The sequence below is a fragment of the Helicoverpa zea genome, chromosome 16 (assembly GCF_022581195.2).
Source record: "Helicoverpa zea isolate HzStark_Cry1AcR chromosome 16, ilHelZeax1.1, whole genome shotgun sequence".
In the NCBI taxonomy this organism is placed as follows: domain Eukaryota; kingdom Metazoa; phylum Arthropoda; class Insecta; order Lepidoptera; family Noctuidae; genus Helicoverpa; species Helicoverpa zea.
Window position 1 is genome coordinate 676,886 of NC_061467.1, and position 23,522 is coordinate 700,407.

The following is a 23,522-nucleotide window of genomic DNA, read 5'->3' on the forward strand; positions in this document are numbered from 1 at the left end:
CTTCCCCTATCTACTCCATTATATACTACCCCTGTGTACATTATGTACTACCCCTGTGTACATTATGTACTACCCCTGTGTACATTATGTACTACCCCTTATGTTCTACATTATCTACTTTCCCTATCCACTCCATTATATACTACCCCTATGTAGTATATTATGTACTGCCCCTATGTAGTACATTATGTACTGCCTCTATGTAGTACATTATGTACTGCCCCTATGTAGTACATTATGTACTATCCCTATGTACAACATTATATACTGTCCCTTATGTACTACATTATGTACTGCCTCTATGTAGTACATTATGTACTACCCCTGTGTACATTATGTACTACCCCTTATGTTCTACATTATCTACTTCCCCTATCTACTCCATTATATACTACCCCTGTGTACATTATGTACTACCCCTGTGTAGTACATTATGTACTGCCCCTTATGTACAACATTATATACTGTCCCTTATGTACTACATTATGTACTGCCTCTATGTAGTACATTATGTACTACCCCTGTGTACATTATGTACTACCCCTTATGTTCTACATTATCTACTTCCCCTATCTACTCCATTATATACTACCCCTGTGTACATTATGTACTACCCCTTATGTTCTACATTATCTACTTCCCCTATCTACTCCATTATATACTACCCCTATGTAGTGTATTATGTACTGCCCCTATGTAGTACATTATGTACTGCCCCTATGTAGTACATTATGTACTGCCTCTATGTAGTACATTATATACTGCCCCTATGTAGTACATTATGTACTGGCCCTTATGTACTACATTATCTACTTCCCCTATCTACTCCATTATGTACTGCCCCTTATGTACTACATTATGTACTGCCTCTATGTAGTACATTATGTACTGCCCCTGTGTACATTATGTACTACCCCTTATGTTCTACATTATCTACTTCCCCTATCTACTCCATTATATACTACCCCTGTGTACATTATGTACTACCCCTATGTAGTACATTATGTACTGCCCCTATGTACTACATTATGTACTGCCTCTATGTAGTACATTATGTACTGCCCCTGTGTACATTATGTACTACCCCTTATGTTCTACATTACCTACTTCCCCTATCTACTCCATTATATACTACCCCTGTGTACATTATGTACTACCCCTATGTAGTACATAAGGGGCAGTACATAATGTACTACATAGGTGTAGTACATAATGTACTGCCCCTTATGTACAACATTATGTACTGTCCCTTATGTACTACATTATGTACTGCCTCTATGTAGTACATTATGTACTACCCCTGTGTACATTATGTACTACCCCTATGTACATTATGTACTATCCCTATGTAGTACATTATGTACTGCCCCTTATGTACAACATTATGTACTGCACCTATGTAGTACATTATGTACTGCCCCTATGTAGTTCATTTTGTACTACCCCTATGTAGTACATTATGTACTATCACTATGTACTCCCTTATGTACTGTCCCCTATGTAGTACATTATGTACTGCCTCTATGTAGTACATTATGTACTACCCCTATGTAGTACATTATGTACTGCCCCTTATGTACAACATTATGTACTGTCCCTTATGTACTACATTATGTACTGCCTCTATGTAGTACATTATGTACTACCCCTGTGTACATTATGTACTACCCCTTATGTTCTACATTATCTACTTCCCCTATCTACTCCATTATATACTACCCCTGTGTACATTATGTACTACCCCTATGTAGTACATTATGTACTGTCCCTATGTAGTACATTATGTACTGCCCCTATGTAGTACATTATGTACTGCCCCTGTGTACATTATGTACTACCCCTATGTAGTACATTATGTACTATCCCTATGTACTCCATTATGTACTGTCCCTTATGTACAACATTATGTACTGCCCCTATGTAGTACATTATGTACTGCCCCTGTGTACATTATGTACTACCCCTTATGTTCTACATTATCTACTTCCCCTATCTACTCCATTATATACTACCCCTGTGTACATTATGTACTACCCCTATATAGTACATTATGTACTGCCCCTATGTAGTACATTATGTACTGCCCCTATGTAGTTCATTTTGTACTACCCCTGTGTACATTATGTACTACCCCTATGTAGTACATTATGTACTATCCCTATGTACTCCACTATGTACTGTCCCTTATGTACAACATTATGTACTGCCCCTATGTAGTACATTATGTAATGCCCCTATGTAGTACATTATGTACTACCCCTGTGTACATTATGTACTGCCCCTTATGTTCTACATTATCTACTTTCCCTATCTACTCCATTATATACTACCCCGTGTACATTATGTACTACCCCTATGTAGTATATTATGTACTGCCCCTATGTAGTACATTATGTACTGCCTCTATGTAGTACATTATGTACTGCCCCTATGTAGTACATCATGTACTATCCCTATGTACTCCATTATGTACTGTCCCTTATGTACAACATTATGTACTGCCCCTATGTAGTACATTATGCCTATGTAGTACATTATGTACTGCCCCTATGTAGTACATTATGTACTATCCCTGTGTACGATATGTACTACCCCTATGTAGTACATTATGTACTGCCCCTATGTAGTACATTATGTACTATCGATATGTACTCCATTATGTACTGGCCATATGTACTCCATTATGTACTGCACCTATGTACTACATTATCTACTGCCCCTATGTAGTACATAATGTACTACCTTAATCTATCATTTGTAACAGATTTGTTGGAAACTATAACAACACCTATGCGTATATTCCTTTTCTACCTAATGATGTAAGATCTTATACACATTTTCCTTTAAAGACTTTAGTAAATAAATGTAAAGAATCTTCAATCGACATTTCACCTCACTAAAATCCGGGAATATACGCACCCTTTGTGTGAAGTCCGCATTGCGTATAGTGATTACCGCCCTAGCCCTACGATGTAATTTCATTTGACATATGTATACTACGTACCTACGTATGTCAAATGATATTGAATTCCTTAGGCAAATTGCAATGATTATTTCTAAATTAAATAAAATAATAGGTGAATCAATCCTAGTTGTTTTGAAATAATGCGTATTTCTATCTATGCATAATTCTGGAGATTCCTATACAAACCAATAACTTAAATGTTTTCATTACCATCTCCAGTTTGTATTTAAAACTATAGCCATATAAAGCATATTAAAAAGAACTAATAACATGTGTTGCCCTCATAAATACTTAATGAATACTTACTTGATATTTATGAGATCTTCCCTAAAGTGGCTGCATGGAAAAGAGTACAAGTTTCATTTATTTGAATGGTCTATAAAGGTAAATGTTTATACATTTTATTACAACAGATTATCCACCCATTGTAGACTACATAAACGACAGTTGACCAGATGGATAGCAAAAATATTTTCAGTCGGTGAATTACCAGATTTTTTGTAATGTGAAAACTACCATTCATCTTTATACTGATTTCTAAGTACAAACATACCTACTATCGGATGACTACAAGTTTTCAGTGTATTTTTGTACAGAATTACTCATGTACACTCATACTCATGTCTGAATGAAATATTTCCAAGTCTACGGAATATTCCATTCAATAGAACAGTTTGAAATAAACACACAATCCCAAAAAAGGCGATTCAGTTATTTCGCAAAGCTAATTTAAGAAATGACTTTGGTAGAAAGAGTATTGTTTGTACATTTATAAAAACCGGACAAGTGCGAGGCGGACTCGTGCACGAAGGGGTCCGTACCAATGTATAAAACCGCATATACCTTGCCGTTATCGATATCGAGCAAAAATGAGCAAAAAAATCACGGTTGTTGTATGGGAGCCCCCCAAAATAGTATAAAGTATAGTGTAATAAAGTTATTGTATTCTAGTTTTCAGTATTTGTTGTTATAGCGGCAACCAAAATAAATCATGTGTGAAAATTTCAACTCTCTGACACGGTTCATGAGATACAGCCTGGCGATAGACAGACGGACGGTCGGACGGACGGACAGAGGAGCGAAAACAATAAGGTCCCGTTTTACCCTTTGGGTACAGAACCCTAAAAATGAAAATAATTCACCCAAGACTATAATATTCGAATCGAACCCAATAATCTCTGTCCTATCCCTTATATCTTGAACGCGTATGAATCAAGTGATATCAAAAGGTTGGTAAAACCTGTTCTGCACCTGAAACCGCAGCTGCGCAATTGTAATGACTCAAGTCCCATTTATTAGTCAGCATTTTGACTTCAATAGAATAAAAAAATACTCATAGTATTATCGTAAAAATTAAAACATTCCATTCTCAGTATTGAACCACACTATAATTAAATTATAACATTTGACATACTTAGATAATGTATTAACGTCTACAATTAGAATTATTACGAGTCATTCCAGTACAGTCATCGCTACGGAATGCCCAATACTCAGCTGCGTAATTTAATAAGCTGAGGGCATTTCAATAAACGCATTTACCGCATTCCTATAAAGTATTATAATAAAATTATCTGCATTTTTCATAGTTAAGTGGCTACTGTCATGTTTTAGTGCCATCACGTACTCCGTAATAATTGGACCTTGAGACTCCATCTGGCCAAATTAACCGAAGTAGTAAGTAAGCCACAGATTATTAATTTATTCTTTGGCATTTAGAAAGTCATGAACAGTCATCAACCCTTTAATAACTGGGTCGAGGAGGTCAGATAGGCATCATCACCCTCCGAGCCCTTTTCACAACTATGTTGGGGTCGGCTTCCAGTCTAACCGGATGTAGCTGTGTACCAGTGCTTTCTGATTATCCCTACCGACTGCGAAGGATGTTACCTCAAAAACCCACTAGTGCCTACAAGCGCCAGCACCAGCCTGTCAAGATGAATAAAATATACTTCCTTAAACAACATACTAACTGTACTAAAAATAAACTTAAGCCGACCACAGAACGAAAGTTACACGGAAAAACATAATATTTTCCAAGAATTGTCTGTTCAAGAATTATGTATTACTATTTAAAACTTTAGCCTAAGAAAACCGCTAACTTGAATGGAATATATCCAATGACTAATCCTCAGTTGATTTGATACTCTAAAGTTGCCTTTTTCATATAAAACTTATTTAAACTCAGAAAGTACTTAAAAACGAGACAGGTCTTATAATAAGTTGAGTACAATTACATTAGCTAATTGGAGGAGGAAATCATAGGTACTTAACTTACTATAGTGTCATCAAATGGTCCTGAATGTCAGGAACACTGGTGAACTGGTCAGCTATCGTCACGAACGCCCTCTGCAGAACGGTTCTGAAATGTGAAATCATTATCTGAGAATAGTGTGCAAACCATTGATTTAGAATCTTACTATCGTTTTCTTCCTCCTCTCTCCTACTATTGTTTTATATGCTGTGCCCGACATTTGCCCGACCATTGGGTGATTGTGACATAAATTTCCTGTATACCACAACTGTATACATTATGGTACGCAATACGCATTAAAGTATTGAGTATTGAGATCGGCATTGCTTGACAGATATGGAATGTGTCCAAAAAAGTAACACTCCAAAGGTCTGTAGCGGATTTTGGCTTCACTAAAAATCGCTAAATTGACCATCTATCTACTATTCTATTTTTATGATGAGAACCAATAAGTGCAGAGAGCTTTAGAGCGTTTTACACTTAACAAGTCTTTTTGAAAGTGAAAAAAGCAGCATGCAAAGACATGAACTGACTGAACATCTTAACAACAGACTCCCGTAATGTTCTGGAAACCTATAAAATGTAATAGGTGCTACTGAAACACTCAACATATGTACCTACATAAAACATTGTGAAACACAATTTCACAGCCAAAGGGCCTGGGTCATGATGGGAGGTTTTAGGTACCCATGAATCCATTTAGCGATAAGACTGGCCATGTGTCACCTAAACTTTTTAATATTAATATTATTTTAGTTTTTTTGTAATAAAGAATCTATAAAACTTATAAGACACTGAGAGGCATCACCTGCACAAAACACTGACATCATCCACTATAGTCATCTCTCGCCAAACAGAAACACAATGTACTCAAAATACCTAACTTCCTGTGGTAAAAATAGGTACCTTATAGCATGCCTACTGCCGCATGCCGGGACAATAAACTATAGTCGCATAATGAATTATTGTTTGTGTACGTCATTTATTTATGAATGACACAATTGGAATATACTTTGTTTGTGTTTTTTGGAAATCTATGCATGAATAAACAAAGTGACAAATAGTTTTCTACAGTTACTTATTTATTGAACGAATAACTTTATATTTATTAACCTATAAGTTCCGAAAATGAGGAAAATAATAATATTTTTGTTTGTCAGTGTACAAAAAACAAAGTTGTTTGTCGCGTACCAACGTGAGTTATATGTTCCACGTGTAAAGATATGTTTTTATTTTGTTTGGTTAGAATAATTTAAGCTTTTGACAGGTACTGCCGTAGTCCTTGCTGTTCTTTTTTATCAGTTTATGAATCAAGAAAAAAAATAGAACAATCAAGTAGGTAACCGAAATTTATTTTGCTAAATCTACTGCATTTGGCAATGTCTGGCGATATATTAGACTTGATTATACTTGATGTAGGCCACATCCAAAATTAGAATATTCTTAAAGCGGCTCTTAATGGGGTAATGGGATGACAAATTACCTTCAGAATTGATTAAGTAGAAGCTCATATAAAATAAACACATAAATAGCTAAGTATATCTAGCTTATATTATTTTTCTCAAACATTCCTGTTACACACAGCAACAAAAAAAATCAGTTTCTTGTTTTCTCACATATGTTTTGGAATACATATATTGTTTAATGGTAAGGTAAAATCAACACGTGTCTTGTTAACTCAGAATTATTTAAAAGAACAATAACAATAACAGATTTATTCATGAACAATAAAACTACAGTGTGATATCATAATCCGTTCTTAGTACGCAGATTAATGATTCGAGGCCATTTAATGGGTTTCCCAAATACATGTTTACTTACGAGTTTTCCCTGTTATACCAATATACACAACTAGATAGCCTAAGCCTAAATAGGTAAATAGTGGTTTTAATTATTTACCTATTTACGCAGTACGCACAGTTTGTTCAAATCATGAATTTGAACCTCTATCTCCATAGCCGAGAGTCGTATTTTAATTATTTCTGTTACCTACGTATGTAAATACTCTCTGGACAAACACAATGCAAGGAAAACCTAACATTCTTTTTGGGGTCATTAATAATTACTTTATTGGTGCCTAATTTCCGTGTTCGGGTAAAACTGTTGCAAACAAAATCAGATGAGCATAACAAACAAACAAACGAATATTTTGAAAAAAATAAACTAATACCGGATTCAGATAATAGTTAATCTATGCTAATTAGAGATAGGTGATCTATAGTAATAAAGATTAAACGTTTTTTTTGTTTACATATACCCCTAAAGCTCCGAAACTACTGAACCGATTAGACTAAAATTCTTTTACTGTTGGAAAGTTTTCACTCTCACCAAGTGACCAAAACCGCCGAAAAAGGGCTATTTTTACATATACATAACAGCATTTAATAGCATGCCCAGCTAGTAATAAACTTAAGAATAAAACTTACACTTCTATGGTTGATGATTTGAGGAGATAATCACTGATGATATGTCTCTCGTCTTGTAAACTGATGATCAAGTCTCCCATGGACAGAATTGTGTCTACCTAAACAAACAAAATAAGGACATTAATACGCGTTGTACCTACATGATAACAATGAATAAGCAACAATAGTCTAAAATTAAAATAACTCTATTGAATTAGGCAAATATAGCTATTTTGTGTTATCATTGATTTTATTTATGACATTGAAAATTGGACTTTGATTGTCTGAAATCTTATTACCCCACATAAAATGTGCGGGTCTTGATCTTGCAACTCTTTTTGTAATGATTAAAAGATGAATACCTAATAGGTACATGAAGCTGGTGTATGTTGAACCATAAAAATATATCTTAAAGACATATCATACCTATAGAGAAAGAAACAGCGAAAACAATGAAAGAGACCTTATACATAATGGACGTCTTACAACCGAGTTTCTATTAGGCACGGAGACTTTCGCTTTCATGACTATGCGTAATAGTTCCTTACCTCAGTATCCAGATAGAGCGAGGAGTCTAACGTCTGTGAAAGCTGCGCCATATTGGAGCAGTTCTGGATGAGCAACGCGACGTGAGGAACGAAGCAAACGATCAGCATTTGAAGTAGGAAGATCCTACGACCCCGTCTGCAAAAAATTCACTTTATACTTAATTTTCTTTCCGCTCCTTTATCACATCAACTTAATGCCGTCCAGACTGATTGAGTGGCTGTTCTCCCCAAGGAAATCAGCCAGCTGTGCAGGACATATTATAGTGCAATGTACAGGTTCAGGTTTCTATGTAGGAATTGTTAAGCAATTTCCTAATAAAATAATATTTTCAAAATTAGAAATACTTAAGACTCAAAAGCTCACCGACAGCGTATACGTCCGTTTTTTCTTAAAATTATTTTTAACTTTAAATTCATAGAGAATAATAGTTTTAAGTTTCAATCGTTTCAACCGATATCCTAAAAGATATTACGTGTGTAAAATCACTGCTCTTTTTTCCCTTTGTCTCAAAAAAATAACTGTGACAATTTAAGAAGTTGATACACTGTCTATTCTCTCACTCTCATAGCTCAAAGGGATGGTAATCCAACACGGTCGGAGAGAGATCAGGCGCAGAACCGACATTTTCTCATTGTATTTAACAATAATAATTAGTATCTAATGATTCAGACACTTGGTCAATTACTTAGAAAATTGCGGTCAGCCCATCAGGTGGGCATCTGAAAACTTGAGATTGCGTACGTGACAACAAAATCGTCGTTCACTCCGATAACTGACCACAAACACTATGAATATTCAAAATAATGAGTCATCTTAACCAGTTAATCTGACCTATGAAAAATATGAAAGTTACGAACGTGTTAGTTTGTACATAATATTAAGTCTCACTTTGCCCTGCTCGTAGAACGTACACAAATAATATATATAGGTAAAATCTATATAGTTAATCATTATATCATTATATTATGTTCAATGTTTCAAACATAAAGGCACTGTTTTTGGAAATGCAAATTTCTCTAAAATGCACTTACTTTAAACCGCTAGAATATTTAGTGAGAATTCGAGTCATACGACCCAATTATGATTCATTTACAGGTGTGATTACCCGACTGCACAGGATAACTGTATTATAATATTTTGACAAGCTTTTATTTATGACCTAAAAAGTATGAACCGTTTTGTTTCGATATTTACAGAAATGTTTAAACTTAAATAAATAGGTAACCAAATTAAATCAAGCTTCCAAAACTGATTCGAATGTAGGTAATGATAATTAGACTATTTATTCACTTCATTCAAACAAGTTAGCTACTCAAATGCAAAAATATATACTATAATCTACATATGTTCTAGAAATGTACGTAAAGGTACATTAACTGGGTTATTGAACAATTGATACAAGGGTAAGTTCTACCAATTAGGGTATTCTTGTTCCAACACAATTGTACAAGGAGAACCTTCGTGTCTTGGATTAAAGTTATAACGAGCCAAATTCACCATTCACCTATATAGTTCAATCTTGTTATGTTAAGGTCTGTTTAGACTCAGCGAACAGAGAATAACTTAGAGTTAGAATAAGAGCAATATTTCTAAGCATTTTAGGGTTATTGGCCTATTTTATAAGCGAGGACTCTTATTGGCTCACTGTCGACTATGACTTCCTTCAATTGTTTAATTTTTGTTTAGCTGTAAGTTCTCCATAGTGTACTAAATAAATAAATAACTTTGCGCAGGAGTATTGACGCATTCGAAATGTAGTACTGGAAAAGATGTTCCGTATATTTTAGACAGAACGTCGGACAGAAATGAGCCAACCTGAGGAACTGAAAACTCAAAAGCGCCTTACTGCCATCTGCCGGCAGAAAGGTGTTTAGATTTTCGGACACAAAACTGTCCCAGATAGTCTATAAATAAGTCTAGGTAATAACGGATGTGGTTGAGGGGAAAAGGAGGAGAGGACGCTCGAGAAGCCACCGGCACTATCTTGCAGACAGCCGTACAGCTGCCACAGTATCGGGTGGCCTGAAGAACTCTTTCACTGTTCACTACATACATTCCCATATTTTCCTTTATGGCTTTAGCTAGTTTCTGAATAGCTATCAGAGTTGTTCTAAATGGTGATTAAAGCTCACACATTCTTTTCATGTAAAGAAGCCTGTGCCCAGCAGTGAGATACTAAAAAGGCCCCTTACATTATTACTACTCATTAGAACGACCTGGTCTGTTTCATTAAAACTATGTATTTTTTTCCGATGTATTGCGTATTAAAAGTAAGTAGTCGTAGTAGTTGTAGTAGTAGTCGTGGTGGCCTAGTGGGTAAAGGACCAATCTCTCAAGTATGAGGGCGCGGGTTCGATCCCAGGTCAGGCAAGTACCAATGCAACTTTTCTAAGTCTGTATGTACTTTCTAAGTATATCTTAGACACCATTGGCTGTGTTTCGGATGGCACGTTAAACTGTAGGTCCCGGCTGTCATTGAACATCCTTGGCAGTCGTTACGGGTAGTCAGAAGCCAGTAAGTCTGACACCAGTCTAACCAAGGGGTATCGGGTTGCCCGGGTAACTGGGTTGAGGAGGTCAGATAGGCAGTCGCTTCTTGTAAAGCACTGGTACTCAGCTGAATCCGGTTAGACTGGAAGCCGACCCCAACATGATTGTGAAAAAGGCTCGGAGGATGATGATGTATTGCGTATTAAAAGTTTTCGCAAAATTCGATGGCATTGATAAATTCCGAATAAAATTAAATATGGCAACCCGCTGTGCCGGGCGACAAAAAGTTCGATAAGAACCTATACTAAGTTGTTTTTTATACACACACTCAGTTTCGCGAAAAGATTATGTTAAAGTATATGCAGTCTTGCGTCAATTCTGGCAACTATTAGTAAACAAATTACCTCCCCTTGTATTCCCCTTGTTATTGTTTATTTGTTTATGCATGTTTTTGAGTCAGGAAACTCATTGTTTGTTACTCAATTTCCTAGTAAGAACTTAACTGCGTAGTACACTGTAGTCCAATAATTACGCACTAACGCATTACTACCACATAATGTAGACGCGATTATTTTCAAAGTAATGTTACGAGTAAAAAAGGAATACTAATATTGACTCACCAGTTCACATACCTATCGTAGTTTTTTTTTTTTTTGATAAGTAACTAGTTAATATGGCGATATTTTTGCCCTCTTCATATGAGAAGCAAAAACGTTAAAACTATCTCTTCACACTAAGTTTGTTGCACTTAAACATGGGATATGCGAAATATTAGCACATAACAATAACTAACACCCATTAATTTTTCACATTTAAAATAACAAAATGCTTACTTAACAACAGTAAAAACCAAATTTAACGGAACAAAAGAAAAAACAAAAGGATGATGGGCAATTTTGTATGAACCCTGGCCTGATAACCAATAAAGTTCAAATGTGTATTAGCTTATTACTTATACCCCACAGTTACCGAAATTAAACAGTTCATGTCAAGAATCTACCGGAAATAAGTACAGTCGGGCACAAAAGAGTTATACTTTTTGCACCATTTTTTTTCCGAAAAATTAATTCTTTAGTAAAAAAGTTAATTCTATGTTGTATTTTCGACAACTTGTCACTCGTTTAAATAATCGTAGGGTAGACTAACAAAATAAAACAGTTGTAAATAAGCATAATTCTTTAAATAATGAAACAAAACATAAAAACTTTTCCTTCTACCACCGTATACTATTTCTATTATTGAAGATAGCATTTTCTCGTCATGCGGCACCAGGATAGTCGGCCCTGGGTTGTTGATTATTTGATAATATACAAATAGTAACCAAACGGGTGATCAGGTCCGCAAGGAGATAAAGCCCTTTTTGGGTTTAGTTGAGGCTCTTGGTTATAAACCATTTGAAACTACCAGCACAAGGTCAGCGTTATACGTCCACGTCGTTAGCTGAATCAAGATATTTAAGTTGTTTTTGAGCTTCACGGAGTTTTCATCATGTGGCACATCAGGCTTGTTAGCCAGGACAGTCGACAGACATTAGTGATGATGGATTGATCCCAGTACAACGTGACATGACCATTTTTGAGAACTGGATAACATGGTACCTCCAATTCCACAGATTAATAAGGATAATACTGATATATTATCCATGCCAATAGATGATGTCTGTGCAAGTACTCACGATTAGTATTTGTATTAAATGGGTTATGAATTTGACTGAACCGATTTGAAAAATCTGTCAGTGATGGGAAAGCTACGTTATCTCTGGAGAAGTAGGCGATGTTTTAGGTGTCCTAAAAAGTTAAGAAGTCATTTATTCAAAATACGACATAACAAAAAATGAAGCTTAGGGTATAAGCTATCATTTGATATGCGAATCGTTTTTATTGGTTATGCCGTTTAGACTCACCAGAACGGCGGAATACGTACACCATACGCTATAAATACTACCTGCTCAATATTTTTTTTTTTTCAATAAACTTGGAAAATATGGGCGCAGACACCTTCTGTGATATGTCCTGACTAATATGGACAGTAATATAATGCACTTAAACATCGCTCCCATACAAAATGAAGTGGTTCAAGTCCATAGGCTGTCCTATGCTATCAGGTGTTATATCTTCGTTCTCCGGTGGTTTACAAGGTTTTGCCCATAACAAAAAATGAAGCTTAGGGTATAAGCTATCATTTGATATGCGAATCGTTTTTATTGGTTATGCCGTTTAGACTCACCAGAACGGCGGAATACGTACACCATACGCTATAAATACTACCTGCTCAATATTTTTTTTTTTCAATAAACTTGGAAAATATGGGCGCAGACACCTTCTGTGATATGTCCTGACTAATATGGACAGTAATATAATGCACTTAAACATCGCTCCCATACAAAATGAAGTGGTTCAAGTCCATAGGCTGTCCTATGCTATCAGGTGTTATATCTTCGTTCTCCGGTGGTTTACAAGGTTTTGCCCATAACAAAAAATGAAGCTTAGGGTATAAGCTATCATTTGATATGCGAATCGTTTTTATTGGTTATGCCGTTTAGACTCACCAGAACGGCGGAATACGTACACCATACGTTGTAAATACTACCTGCTAAATAATCTTTTTTTTTTCAATAAACTTGGAAAATATGGGCACAGACACCTTCTGTGACCCGTTCTGACAGTTATTGACAATAATAATGCACTTAAACATCCCTCCCATACGCAATTAAGTGGTTCCAGTCCATGGGCTATCCTATGCTATCAGGTGCTATATCTTCGTTCTCCGGTGGTTTACAAGGTTTTGCCCATAACAAAAAATGAAGCTTAGGGTATAAGCTATCATTTGATATGCGAATGGTTTTTATTGGATATACCGGCCAATTTTACCCATCATCCTTTTATTCGGCTATCTGTCATAATCTCAAAGCTGCCAGCGTGATGATTATCTAAAAAGGTTTATTCAACAAGAAGGTTTAGCATGCAGTGAGGATGTCTAGCGGGAGTTTATATTGTTCACAGATATGATGATGATGATGATGATGATGTCCTCCTAGCCGATTATCGGCTACGGCGGCTGTTCTCATGTAAGGAGATTAGCCAACTACGCAGGACATATTATAGTGCACGAGCATTTGCGCAGACACAGGTGCACTCACTATTCCTTAACTCTCATAGCCCGATGGGACGGTAATCCGACACGACCGGAGAGAGATCAAGCGCAGGACCGACATTTACGTGCTCTCCGATGCACGGGTGAATCAATCACCAGCTTCCAGGCTCCGGGCTGCTTTGTGAAAGTCTTCTAAAACCCACAAAGCGATTTCGGCCCGACTCGGGAATCGAACCCGAGACTTCGTGCTCAGCAGCCGCACTTGCGACAGCTAGACCAACGAGGCAGTTAAAAACACAGATATAACCTGTACCTAAGTAGATATATTGATTAGTCGATGTCGTAGTTAAAAAAAAAACCCCATTATTCTAATTGCCCGTGTTTGATTGTAATTTAATTATAAAGAGTTAAATAAGTCCGCCTTTGTTCAGTGTTTTGTAAATGTGTGCAAAAAAGTCTAATACATAATTCAGAATGAAAGCAATGGAAATCATTATTCAACGAAAAACGAATGAGTGGAAATATGAAGTGTCTATGAACTGGTGCTTATTGATTTTCATATTTAATAGTCTAATGCGGTTTCGTAGAAAAAAAATAAAACAAGAAGAAAGTGCTATTATGATGTCGGTTTAACAGAACGTTTTGTTTCACTTACATCTTCTACAACAATTATAACCTTTTAATACTTACTAGATTAATATATAAAACATATCTATCTAGACACACGGCAGTGTGTCCGTCAAGTTCGAGCAAAAAAAGCGACACTCCGGCCGTGGGTTATATTACACGAACCATTTCGGGCCAAATTCGACCCCCCTATAACTCAAAATCTATTTTATTTACGCATATCAAATTTCTAGTATCTGTTGAGACCCCCTCACTTATCTAAAATACAAAATTTCATTAATAGGTATACCTATTGTAGGTCTTGAGATATTGACGTCAGAAAATCGCTATTTTTACTATACACTCACTGACTGACTGACTGACTCACTCATCAAAAACCTAGACCACTTCCAATGGTCGTATTGACTTGAAATTTGGCATGGAGGTAGGTCTTAATGTCAAGGTAAAGGGAAAAATCGGAAAATGGCCAAGTGTGAGTCAGTTTCAAAATAATGAAGGTGTAAATTTATACCCGCTGTAAATTTATACCCCTAAGGAACTAAAACGAACTAAAATCTATATTTATATAATATATCTTCGAATGGTCGTACCGATCTGAAATTCGTAACAAAGGTTTGTATTTAGTCAAAGTAAAGTAAAAATCTGAAAACGGCCAAGTGTGAGTCACTTTCGAAAATAACGAATGTGTAACTTTGATCCACGAACATAATATATGATAACAGGTCATGTCAGTCAGTTGGTAAATCTAGTCCATTTAGTTAATCTAGTTCATTTCTTTGTAAGAAGCATAGTGCATATTCAAAAATCTGAAAGATAATTGAAATGAGATATTTCCTTAACTGACTTAATCATAAGAAAAAAATAAAATAAACAACCTTACAAAAATAAATGAAATCCCACCCAAAACAAAAATGTGAAAGGCTGCCAAGTTCGATAATATGGGAATGCTTCGCCTATAAAAGAAGTGAGATCTGAATAAGTACCAAGTTCCATACACATACCTCAGTTAAAATTAGTTACTTTTGAATGATGTTACTTGGCAAGTTTTAATAGAAAATTATATACTTGATTCATTGCGTTTAGTAGGTTTATAACAAGGTGTGTGAAAACTTGCCAAGTAACATCATTAAAAAGTAACTATTTTTAACTGAGGTATGTGTATGGAACTTGGTACTTATTCAGATCTCACTTCTTTTATAGGCGAAGCATTCCCATATTATCGAACTTGGCAGCCTTTCACATTTTTGTTTTGGGTGGGATTAATTTATCATGAGAAAACTAAGTTATATTCCGTGTAGAACTCCGAAATCCACAGTAGTGATCTATAGAGCTAATTTATTATCTCGGCAATGGTCCAACGGCTGCAATTAGCAAAACTAAACGAAGTGAACATATAAATGGCCTAATGAATATAGTGTTTGGATTAATGAACCATTAAATTCTCTTCTAGTGATGACTTTAACATCTGCTAAGATTTTTCTCAAATACATAATGCTATGGTAGCTTCCTTTCCAAGGTTTCCCTTACGTCCCTGAGAAAAAGCTAAAATTGTTTTTTATTTCTATTTATTATGATCAACAAACAAAATATCAAAAAACTCCATCTCTTAATATCCACACTGCTAGAAAAATAAAACCTTACAGATTAAAAATATATTTATTTTTGATAATATTCAAATGTTTGTCAAAATTTAAAAATAGAACGACCCAAGCGCCCAAGCAAAAAGTTTTTAAATAATAAAAATGGCGCGTTCGACTTTGCAATCAGCTCGGCTCAGGGACTAAGCAGCTTCCAGCTTCAACCAAAGAGTTGTCATAGACAACTGCCACTTGACATCCACAACCCAATTACGGATTAGCGTCGAGATTTCCTCTCTCTGCCTATATCCGTACAGCAATTGAAAAATCCTTATTTCTGAATTCTCTATTCATTTTATTTTATTTTCATTTTTGGCAGAAACGCAAACTTACACAAGATGTTGTAATGTTGTACACCTTTTCCAAAAAGGAGTTTTCATACTATTCAGATGTTTTTTTTTTTTACTTTAAGTGGAGGCTTAGGTTTGAGAAAAATGAGGTTTTTATACCAGATAAGTTACATTTAAAAATTGAAATAATAGGAAATATTTATTAGCTTATAATAACTAGTACATTTAACAGCTATTGTAATTTTATAAAATAAAATAATATTTATAGAAGAAAAGTAGTGCAAAAAGTGGACTAACTTTACTCAATAAACAATTTGTTGAACACGTTTTAGATAAATACAAAAAATAGCTAAACAGAATGCCTAAGTAAATAATAAGCGAAAAATCTGAGTAAAAAATAAACAGGTTTATCATTAAAATACACTCTCAAACTTTTTCTATTTGGCTTGCAATACCCGAGTTTTATCTTTGTGTGTTACTAAAAACTTCGACGATTCAACTTTTGGGATAAATTCATTACCTATGTGAGGTTTTCCTGATACAGTTTAGCCGTACCCAGACTTTTGTTGAGACGAATGACCATGTGTGGATCCACCTTTGGATTTATTTTTTATCAATCAAGGATTTTTGAATACAAACGCCATAACAATCATCGGGAGAAGGCGCCAGCGCTGTGCTCAATTTCAGACGCCAGTTTCGTAGTTTTTATTAAACTAGTAAAAGCATAAAAAAGTTTCCTTAGGGAAAGTTGTTTATAATCGTGAGTATCACTAAAGTATCAGTACCTAACTAATTACCAGTCACCCTTTACTAGTAGATTACTAGGTTTTCCGAAGCACGTTTATACCTACTAAGGTAACAAAAAACTACTCCTATCGGTACCAGGCGCCCATAACCAAATAAGATGTCTTTTCTGTTCCGAAATCAATCTCAATTCGGAGCCGTCGAGACGAATTACCAACTATTTGCTTTTCGAAGCTTCGACGTTGCATATACGAGGAAATACGATGGATCACTGATGAAATGGATCCAACCAGACAGGTATATTCATATGTTATTTACAATGAATACCATTGTACAATAACACATAAAATATACCTCATTTTGCATAGGAAATAGGTTATAATAAACTAAAACAAAATAATTTAGCATCCATAAAATACTCACAAATGTAGCCTATTTATTCGCGCTTGTACAAGAACTAGGTACTTACGTCAATCACAATTCCTTTAATAAATACACATTCTTTGCCATTCAATGTAAATAAACCACACAATAAAGTTATTAGAACATAGTTACATTAATTACATTTCTGGTGATTTTACACAATACCATCAAAACCATTACCTACCAATTAACAATAACAAAATACTTAATATGTAACCAATTTGTTTACTGTGTTTATATTTTTCGCGGAACGTGTGAGCTATTCTAATAAGTATTCTAGATAAACGTGCCGAACGTAATGTTTCGTAATAAAACTTTGCCACCGACAAAAAAAATAGCATCTTTTGTACTGATTGACAGAACTGTCAACTGCACCAAGAAAGAGAGGAGACACAAGAAAGAAGGAGAGAGGTCAGACAATAAAAGGTAAATTTGAAAAAAAAAAACATAAATGTGAACCAAGGAAGAAATTCACTCGATTTTTACAAAAATAAATAGGATAAATTTCTCTTTAAGGCTTTGAGAAGTTTATCAGCTTTATCCGTGCTTAAGTGACCGTGTTTTGCTAACCTTCTTATTCTTTGCAATATATGAAATGAAATGAAATGAAATGAAATTTATTTATTTGCTAGAATATAGGTACATTATGATGGTAAATATAATGACAAAAAATGGTTTCACTATATTCGACTTATAAATTAGTCATGCAAATATTTAAGTTTTCCTATAATCTAATAGCTAAATTTCTATTATAATTCTATTTCTCCTCTAGGTATTCTTTAACTGTATAAAAACATTTGTCAATAAGCCAATTTCTGAGGGACTTCTTAAATTTACTCATAGGTAGTTCTTTAATGCGAGATGGTAGCTTATTGTATATTCGAATGCACATTGGGTAACAATTTCTACGGTACAATTCGGATCTCATAAATGGTAAATTTAATTTATTTGGGAATCTACAGTTAAATGTGCATTCATCACCAAGTTTCTTAAACATAATATCTTCATATGATTTAGTAAATTTACAAACTTCCTCTATATAAATGCAAGCAAGTGTTAGGATTTTTAGCTTTTTGAAAAGCGGTTTGCATGATGTCAAATTATCCACATTACAAATTGCTCGAATACATCGTTTTTGTGAGATAAAAACTCTGCCAACATGCACCGAGTTTCCCCATATTAAGATGCCATATCTTAATACTGATGCGACATATGCATGGTAGGCTTGCATAGTCGCCTGTTTTGTGGAAACATTACCTAATCGCCACAAAGCGTAAGCAAATCTGTCGATTTTTCCGCACACTTTTTCTACATGACCGCTCCACGAACATCGTTCATCGAGCACTATTCCTAGGAAGGTGGTTTTGTCCGTTTTTTTTAGTGGTTTTTCATTTAATTTTAAGTTTAGGCTCGTTCCAGTTGCATCTTTGTTGTAAAATTGTATGTAATTTGTTTTGTCTACATTAGGTTTTAAATTATTATTTTCCATCCATTTCGCTATTTCATTTATTGTAGTGTTAATTTCATGCTCATAATTATTATCAAATTTAGGTATAGTTACCGATACATCGTCAGCAAAAAGTGTGCAGGTATAGTCGGTTACATCTGGGAGATCATTTATATAAATAAGAAAAAGTAATGGTCCCAAAATGCTACCCTGCGGAACCCCGAATTTATTTTCAATTTGCGTGCTTTGGCAGGTAGACCAATTTAGATCGTGGCCCTTACTTTCTATTTCAACAAATTGTGATCTATTTGTGAGATAGCTTTTAATCCAATTGTAAGCGTTACCACGTAAGCCATATTTATCACATTTTTTTAGTAGTAGGTCATGTGATACGAAGTCAAAAGCTTTTGACATATCAAAGAATACTACGGTGGTTGGTATTTTGTCATCTATATGTTTTATAACTTTGCTGATTAATGAGAATGCGGCAAGGGTAGTAGATTTACCTTTTTGGAAGCCATTCTGTTCCTTTTTTAGTATTTGAAATTTATTTATGAATTGTAGTATTCTTGAGTGCATAACTTTCTCATAAACTTTGGAGATAATAGGAATCAAAGCGACTGGTCTATAGTTAGAGGCATTCCTTTTATCACCCTTCTTATATATTGGCTTGATTACGGATATTTTTAATCCGTCTGGAAATACACCAGCTGATATCGATTGATTTATCAAATGAGTTAGTATCGGGGTTATTATTGGGGCAACTAATTTAATGATCTGTGTGTTTATCTGGTCATATCCGGTTGCGTTACTATCATTGAGTGATTTAATTATTCGAAGAATTTCATAACTAGTGGCGGGCCGTAAAAATATACTTGAGTCAGTTTGATTAATTTTGTAATTGTTTATTTTACTATCAAACTCCTTATTAGTTAATTTAATGAAATAGTTGTTAAAATGGTTCGCTATTTCCATAGGTTTATTTATAGTTGTTCCATCTACTTCTAATTCCTGAATATGTGTGTTATAAGTCTTTTCATTATTTGTATTATACCTGATTAAGTTCCACGTTGCTTTGCATTTATTTTTAGCCATGTCTATATATTTAGTATTACTTAGTCTTTGCGCTTTTTGTATGCATTTTCTCATCAAATAATTATATTTAGTATATTTGTATCTATTTTCTTTATTAGGCATACGATAGTATTGGATGCGAAGGAGTCTTTTAGTTCTAGCCGATTTCTTTATCCCTTTGCTGATCCATTTCATGTTATTTTTAGTTACATCTATTTTTATTGTAATTTTAGGAAAGCAAAGGTGGTAAAATAACATAAGATTTTTATGAAAGTTATCAAACGCTGTATTCACATCTCGTTCATTATATACTTCAGACCAATTTAAATTAGATAGATAATAATAGAATTTTTGTTTATTTTCGGAGTTAAAGTCTAGTTTCGTAATTTTTCGGAATCGATCTGGTGTGATTTTTGTCTCAATCGGCACTGACATTAACTGGGCCGTTTCATGATCTGATAGTCCTAATGGAATGACTTCACAAGACGATTCTTTTATATTGCTAATAATTTGATCCAGACATGCGTGTCTCCTAGTAGGTTGTTGTATGTGTAACTGTAGACCAAAATTTAATGCTATTCTATTCAATTCAGATACGCTGTCGTGTTTCCCATCCTTCCTATTACATAGTATATTAATATTTAAGTCACCTAGTAATACTATTTTTTTGTTAAATTTATTACGAAGTTTGCACAACATCGTTTCTAATGTTTTTAGAAAAGTAAACGGGTTTGAGTTTGGCGTCCGGTACAGGACAATTATTAAAATGTCGTATTGTGGCAGTTCAATGCCACAACACTCAAAAACTTGTTCCTTAGCGAATTGTTTTACTTTTTCTATCACTTTATATTCAACAAAGTTCTGGCAAAATACACAAACACCTCCTCTCTTTTTATTTTTCCTAGAGAACCAATCAGCTAATTTGTATCCCCTTAAGTTAACATTGCTCTCATCGCCAGCTTTAATAAAAGTCTCTGTTAGACATAAAATATTTATGTTTTTATTTTTGTCTTTAAATGAGTCAATTGTTATTTCCAGATGTTCTTTCTTACTTCTAAAGAATTAACAAATTAAATTATCCTTAATAAAGAATTAACAAATTAAATTATCCTGCTTATATACTATTTTTGGTGATTTTGCCTAAAACACTTATTATATCAACCTATCAAATAGTTTTAAAGAGAGAAATGCAAGAATACTTGAGTAGGTTAGAATCATACTATTATTCTAGCTCCGTTTGCTTGAAACACAGCCTGAGTAAATAATAAAAGAAAACTGAAACAAACTGAATTCAACATAACCCGACTTGTCGATGATCAAACTTTTTTTTAATATTTCGAAAGTGGAACGCTAAAGTCAACATGCCAGTATTTTGCCAGATGAAATTTTGGCACACGTAACGGCACAATAAAAACTTCAACCTTTTTAATTAGGAATGTTGCCGAAATTAATTAAAATACAGGCGTTTTCCCGCTCAGGGTGTTACGGAAAATGCGTGTGTAGGTACCATTTTTCACACCCTTGAAAATGATGTTTGTAAAATGTGTGTTGGCAGGTAAACAATAAATAAGTTAGTAGGTATACTGTACTGAAAAAAACAACGTCTTGTGTTGGTTTCCCGAGTCGTTTTATAAATCAATTACAATATGATTGCACAACGTTACCCTTTAGAAAATATATAGCTACAAAATAATAAATAATTATGTGTATATTGTATATACATATATGTGTATACATTTCTCATGCATGTGTCTGTCATAAACCAGTTAGTACGGCACACAACACATACAAGATTCTTCGGCACGTGAAATGGTGCTTCAAATGCGTTACGCACACATGCAAGCACGGAATGACACAACCCCAGTAATAGAAAAGGTAAATTAGGAGAAAGGAACTAACTTAATCTTGGGGCTGGAAGAAACCTTTTTCTGTACAATTTTGTAGAAAAGAAATGAACGGTAAATCTTTGTTATTGTAGGTACCTATATATGCCTTGTTTTACTTTTTTCCTCTCTTTTTAGCACTTCCCGTCGGGTCTCTAAATACAAACTACATGGAACAATAAAACATGACGTTATATTGTTATTTTCTCGCAAAAACCTAACAAAAATGTTACAAAAACATCTAGACAGTTTGGATACATGATGAATGAGATCAAATCACGCACGCTTAGCTACAGGCGTGTTGTGTCTGTGCTCGGAATAACAATGGCCGCCGAAATACAAAGGTGATATATTGAAGTATGAGTACAAACTGGAGACTTTTCAGTCGGCCGACAGTTTAACCCGTTGTATGTCGGAGTGCAGATATACGCGAGACACAATTGATTTTCTATTGTTTTATATTTAGCGACAGAAAAGAGGTTAATTGGGCGCTTGATAAGTACGGAGATATATGGGAGTGCGCACATTACAAAGATCAGGTATTTAGCCTGTATCAGACCGAATTAAAGCAATGATTGAAGTCAAGATTTTCTCTAAAAACCGGCCAAGTGCGAGTCGGACTCGTGCACGAAGGGTTCCGTAAATTACAGTTAAATCAACCTATCTCAAAAACTATAAGAGATACTTTGATCAAACCAAAAATCGTTGAAAGAGTTAATTAGCATGCATCACCTCTATTTTTTTTAGAATTTTATACCCCGTAGTTATAAAAATAGAGGGGGGGACATACTTTTTACGACTTTGAGAGCTGATATCTCAAAAACCGTTCACTTTAAGAAAAATGTTTTTTAGAAAACTTTATATCATTTTAAAAGACCTTTCCATTGATACCCCACACGGGTATGTACATCGAAAAAAAAAATTTCATCCCTCAGTTACATGTATGGGGGGCCCCACCCCCAATTCTTTTTTTTACTATTTAGTGTCATATTTTTGTAGCGGTTCATACAACACATATTCCCATCAAATTTCATCACTGTAGTACTTATAGTTTCCGAGTAAATCGGCTGTGACAGACGGACAGACGGACAGACGGACAGACGGACATGACGAAACTATAAGGGTTCCGTTTTTGCCATTTTGGCTACGGAACCCTAAAAACTGACAACCATAGCATCAACTGTCGGCCGACTGTTTATTCTGCAGTATGTGGATGCTCTAAACGCTGTCAAAGTCCTTTTTGCTAAAGCTGAGTGATGGAAGAGTAAATTAAATGTGTAGAATTGGATGGGAACAGATTTATTTTTACTGACCTCCCAAAAAGAGAAGGTTTTATGTTCGACTGGTATTTTATTTTATTAATATCGTCCATCTATATTTTTTCACGAATTTTGGTTATTTGGAGTTTCAATTTACGAAATCAGGCAGGACTTATAAACTTTGTGGAAAAAATCCATGTATTCATCTTAGGTAATACTTTTTTACTATTACCTATGGAAAAGTAAACTTTTGGTCCTTCCCAGAAACCGTCGAAGTTTAATTTATTTTGGCAACCGACTTACGAAAACGGTTCTGGATTCGATTGTATTTGTTTGTTTGTTGGCCGAGTTTTTGAAGACTCCTGAACCTCTTTTATACATA

The 23,522-nt window shown here is 34.8% G+C and overlaps 1 protein-coding gene across 1 annotated transcript in view; it reads right to left on the reverse strand.

Moving 5' to 3' along the window:
- LOC124637673 overlaps positions 1-23,522 on the reverse strand; it is a 58,644-nt gene that overhangs the window by 30,006 nt on the left and 5,116 nt on the right. The window contains exons 2-5 of the mRNA XM_047174297.1: positions 8,173-8,308; positions 7,646-7,743; positions 5,244-5,327; positions 3,272-3,301 (exon numbers count right to left, since the gene is read on the reverse strand). Of these exons, the coding sequence (XP_047030253.1) occupies positions 3,272-3,301; positions 5,244-5,327; positions 7,646-7,743; positions 8,173-8,308 (348 nt within the window). The remainder of the gene's footprint in view (positions 1-3,271; positions 3,302-5,243; positions 5,328-7,645; positions 7,744-8,172; positions 8,309-23,522) is intronic.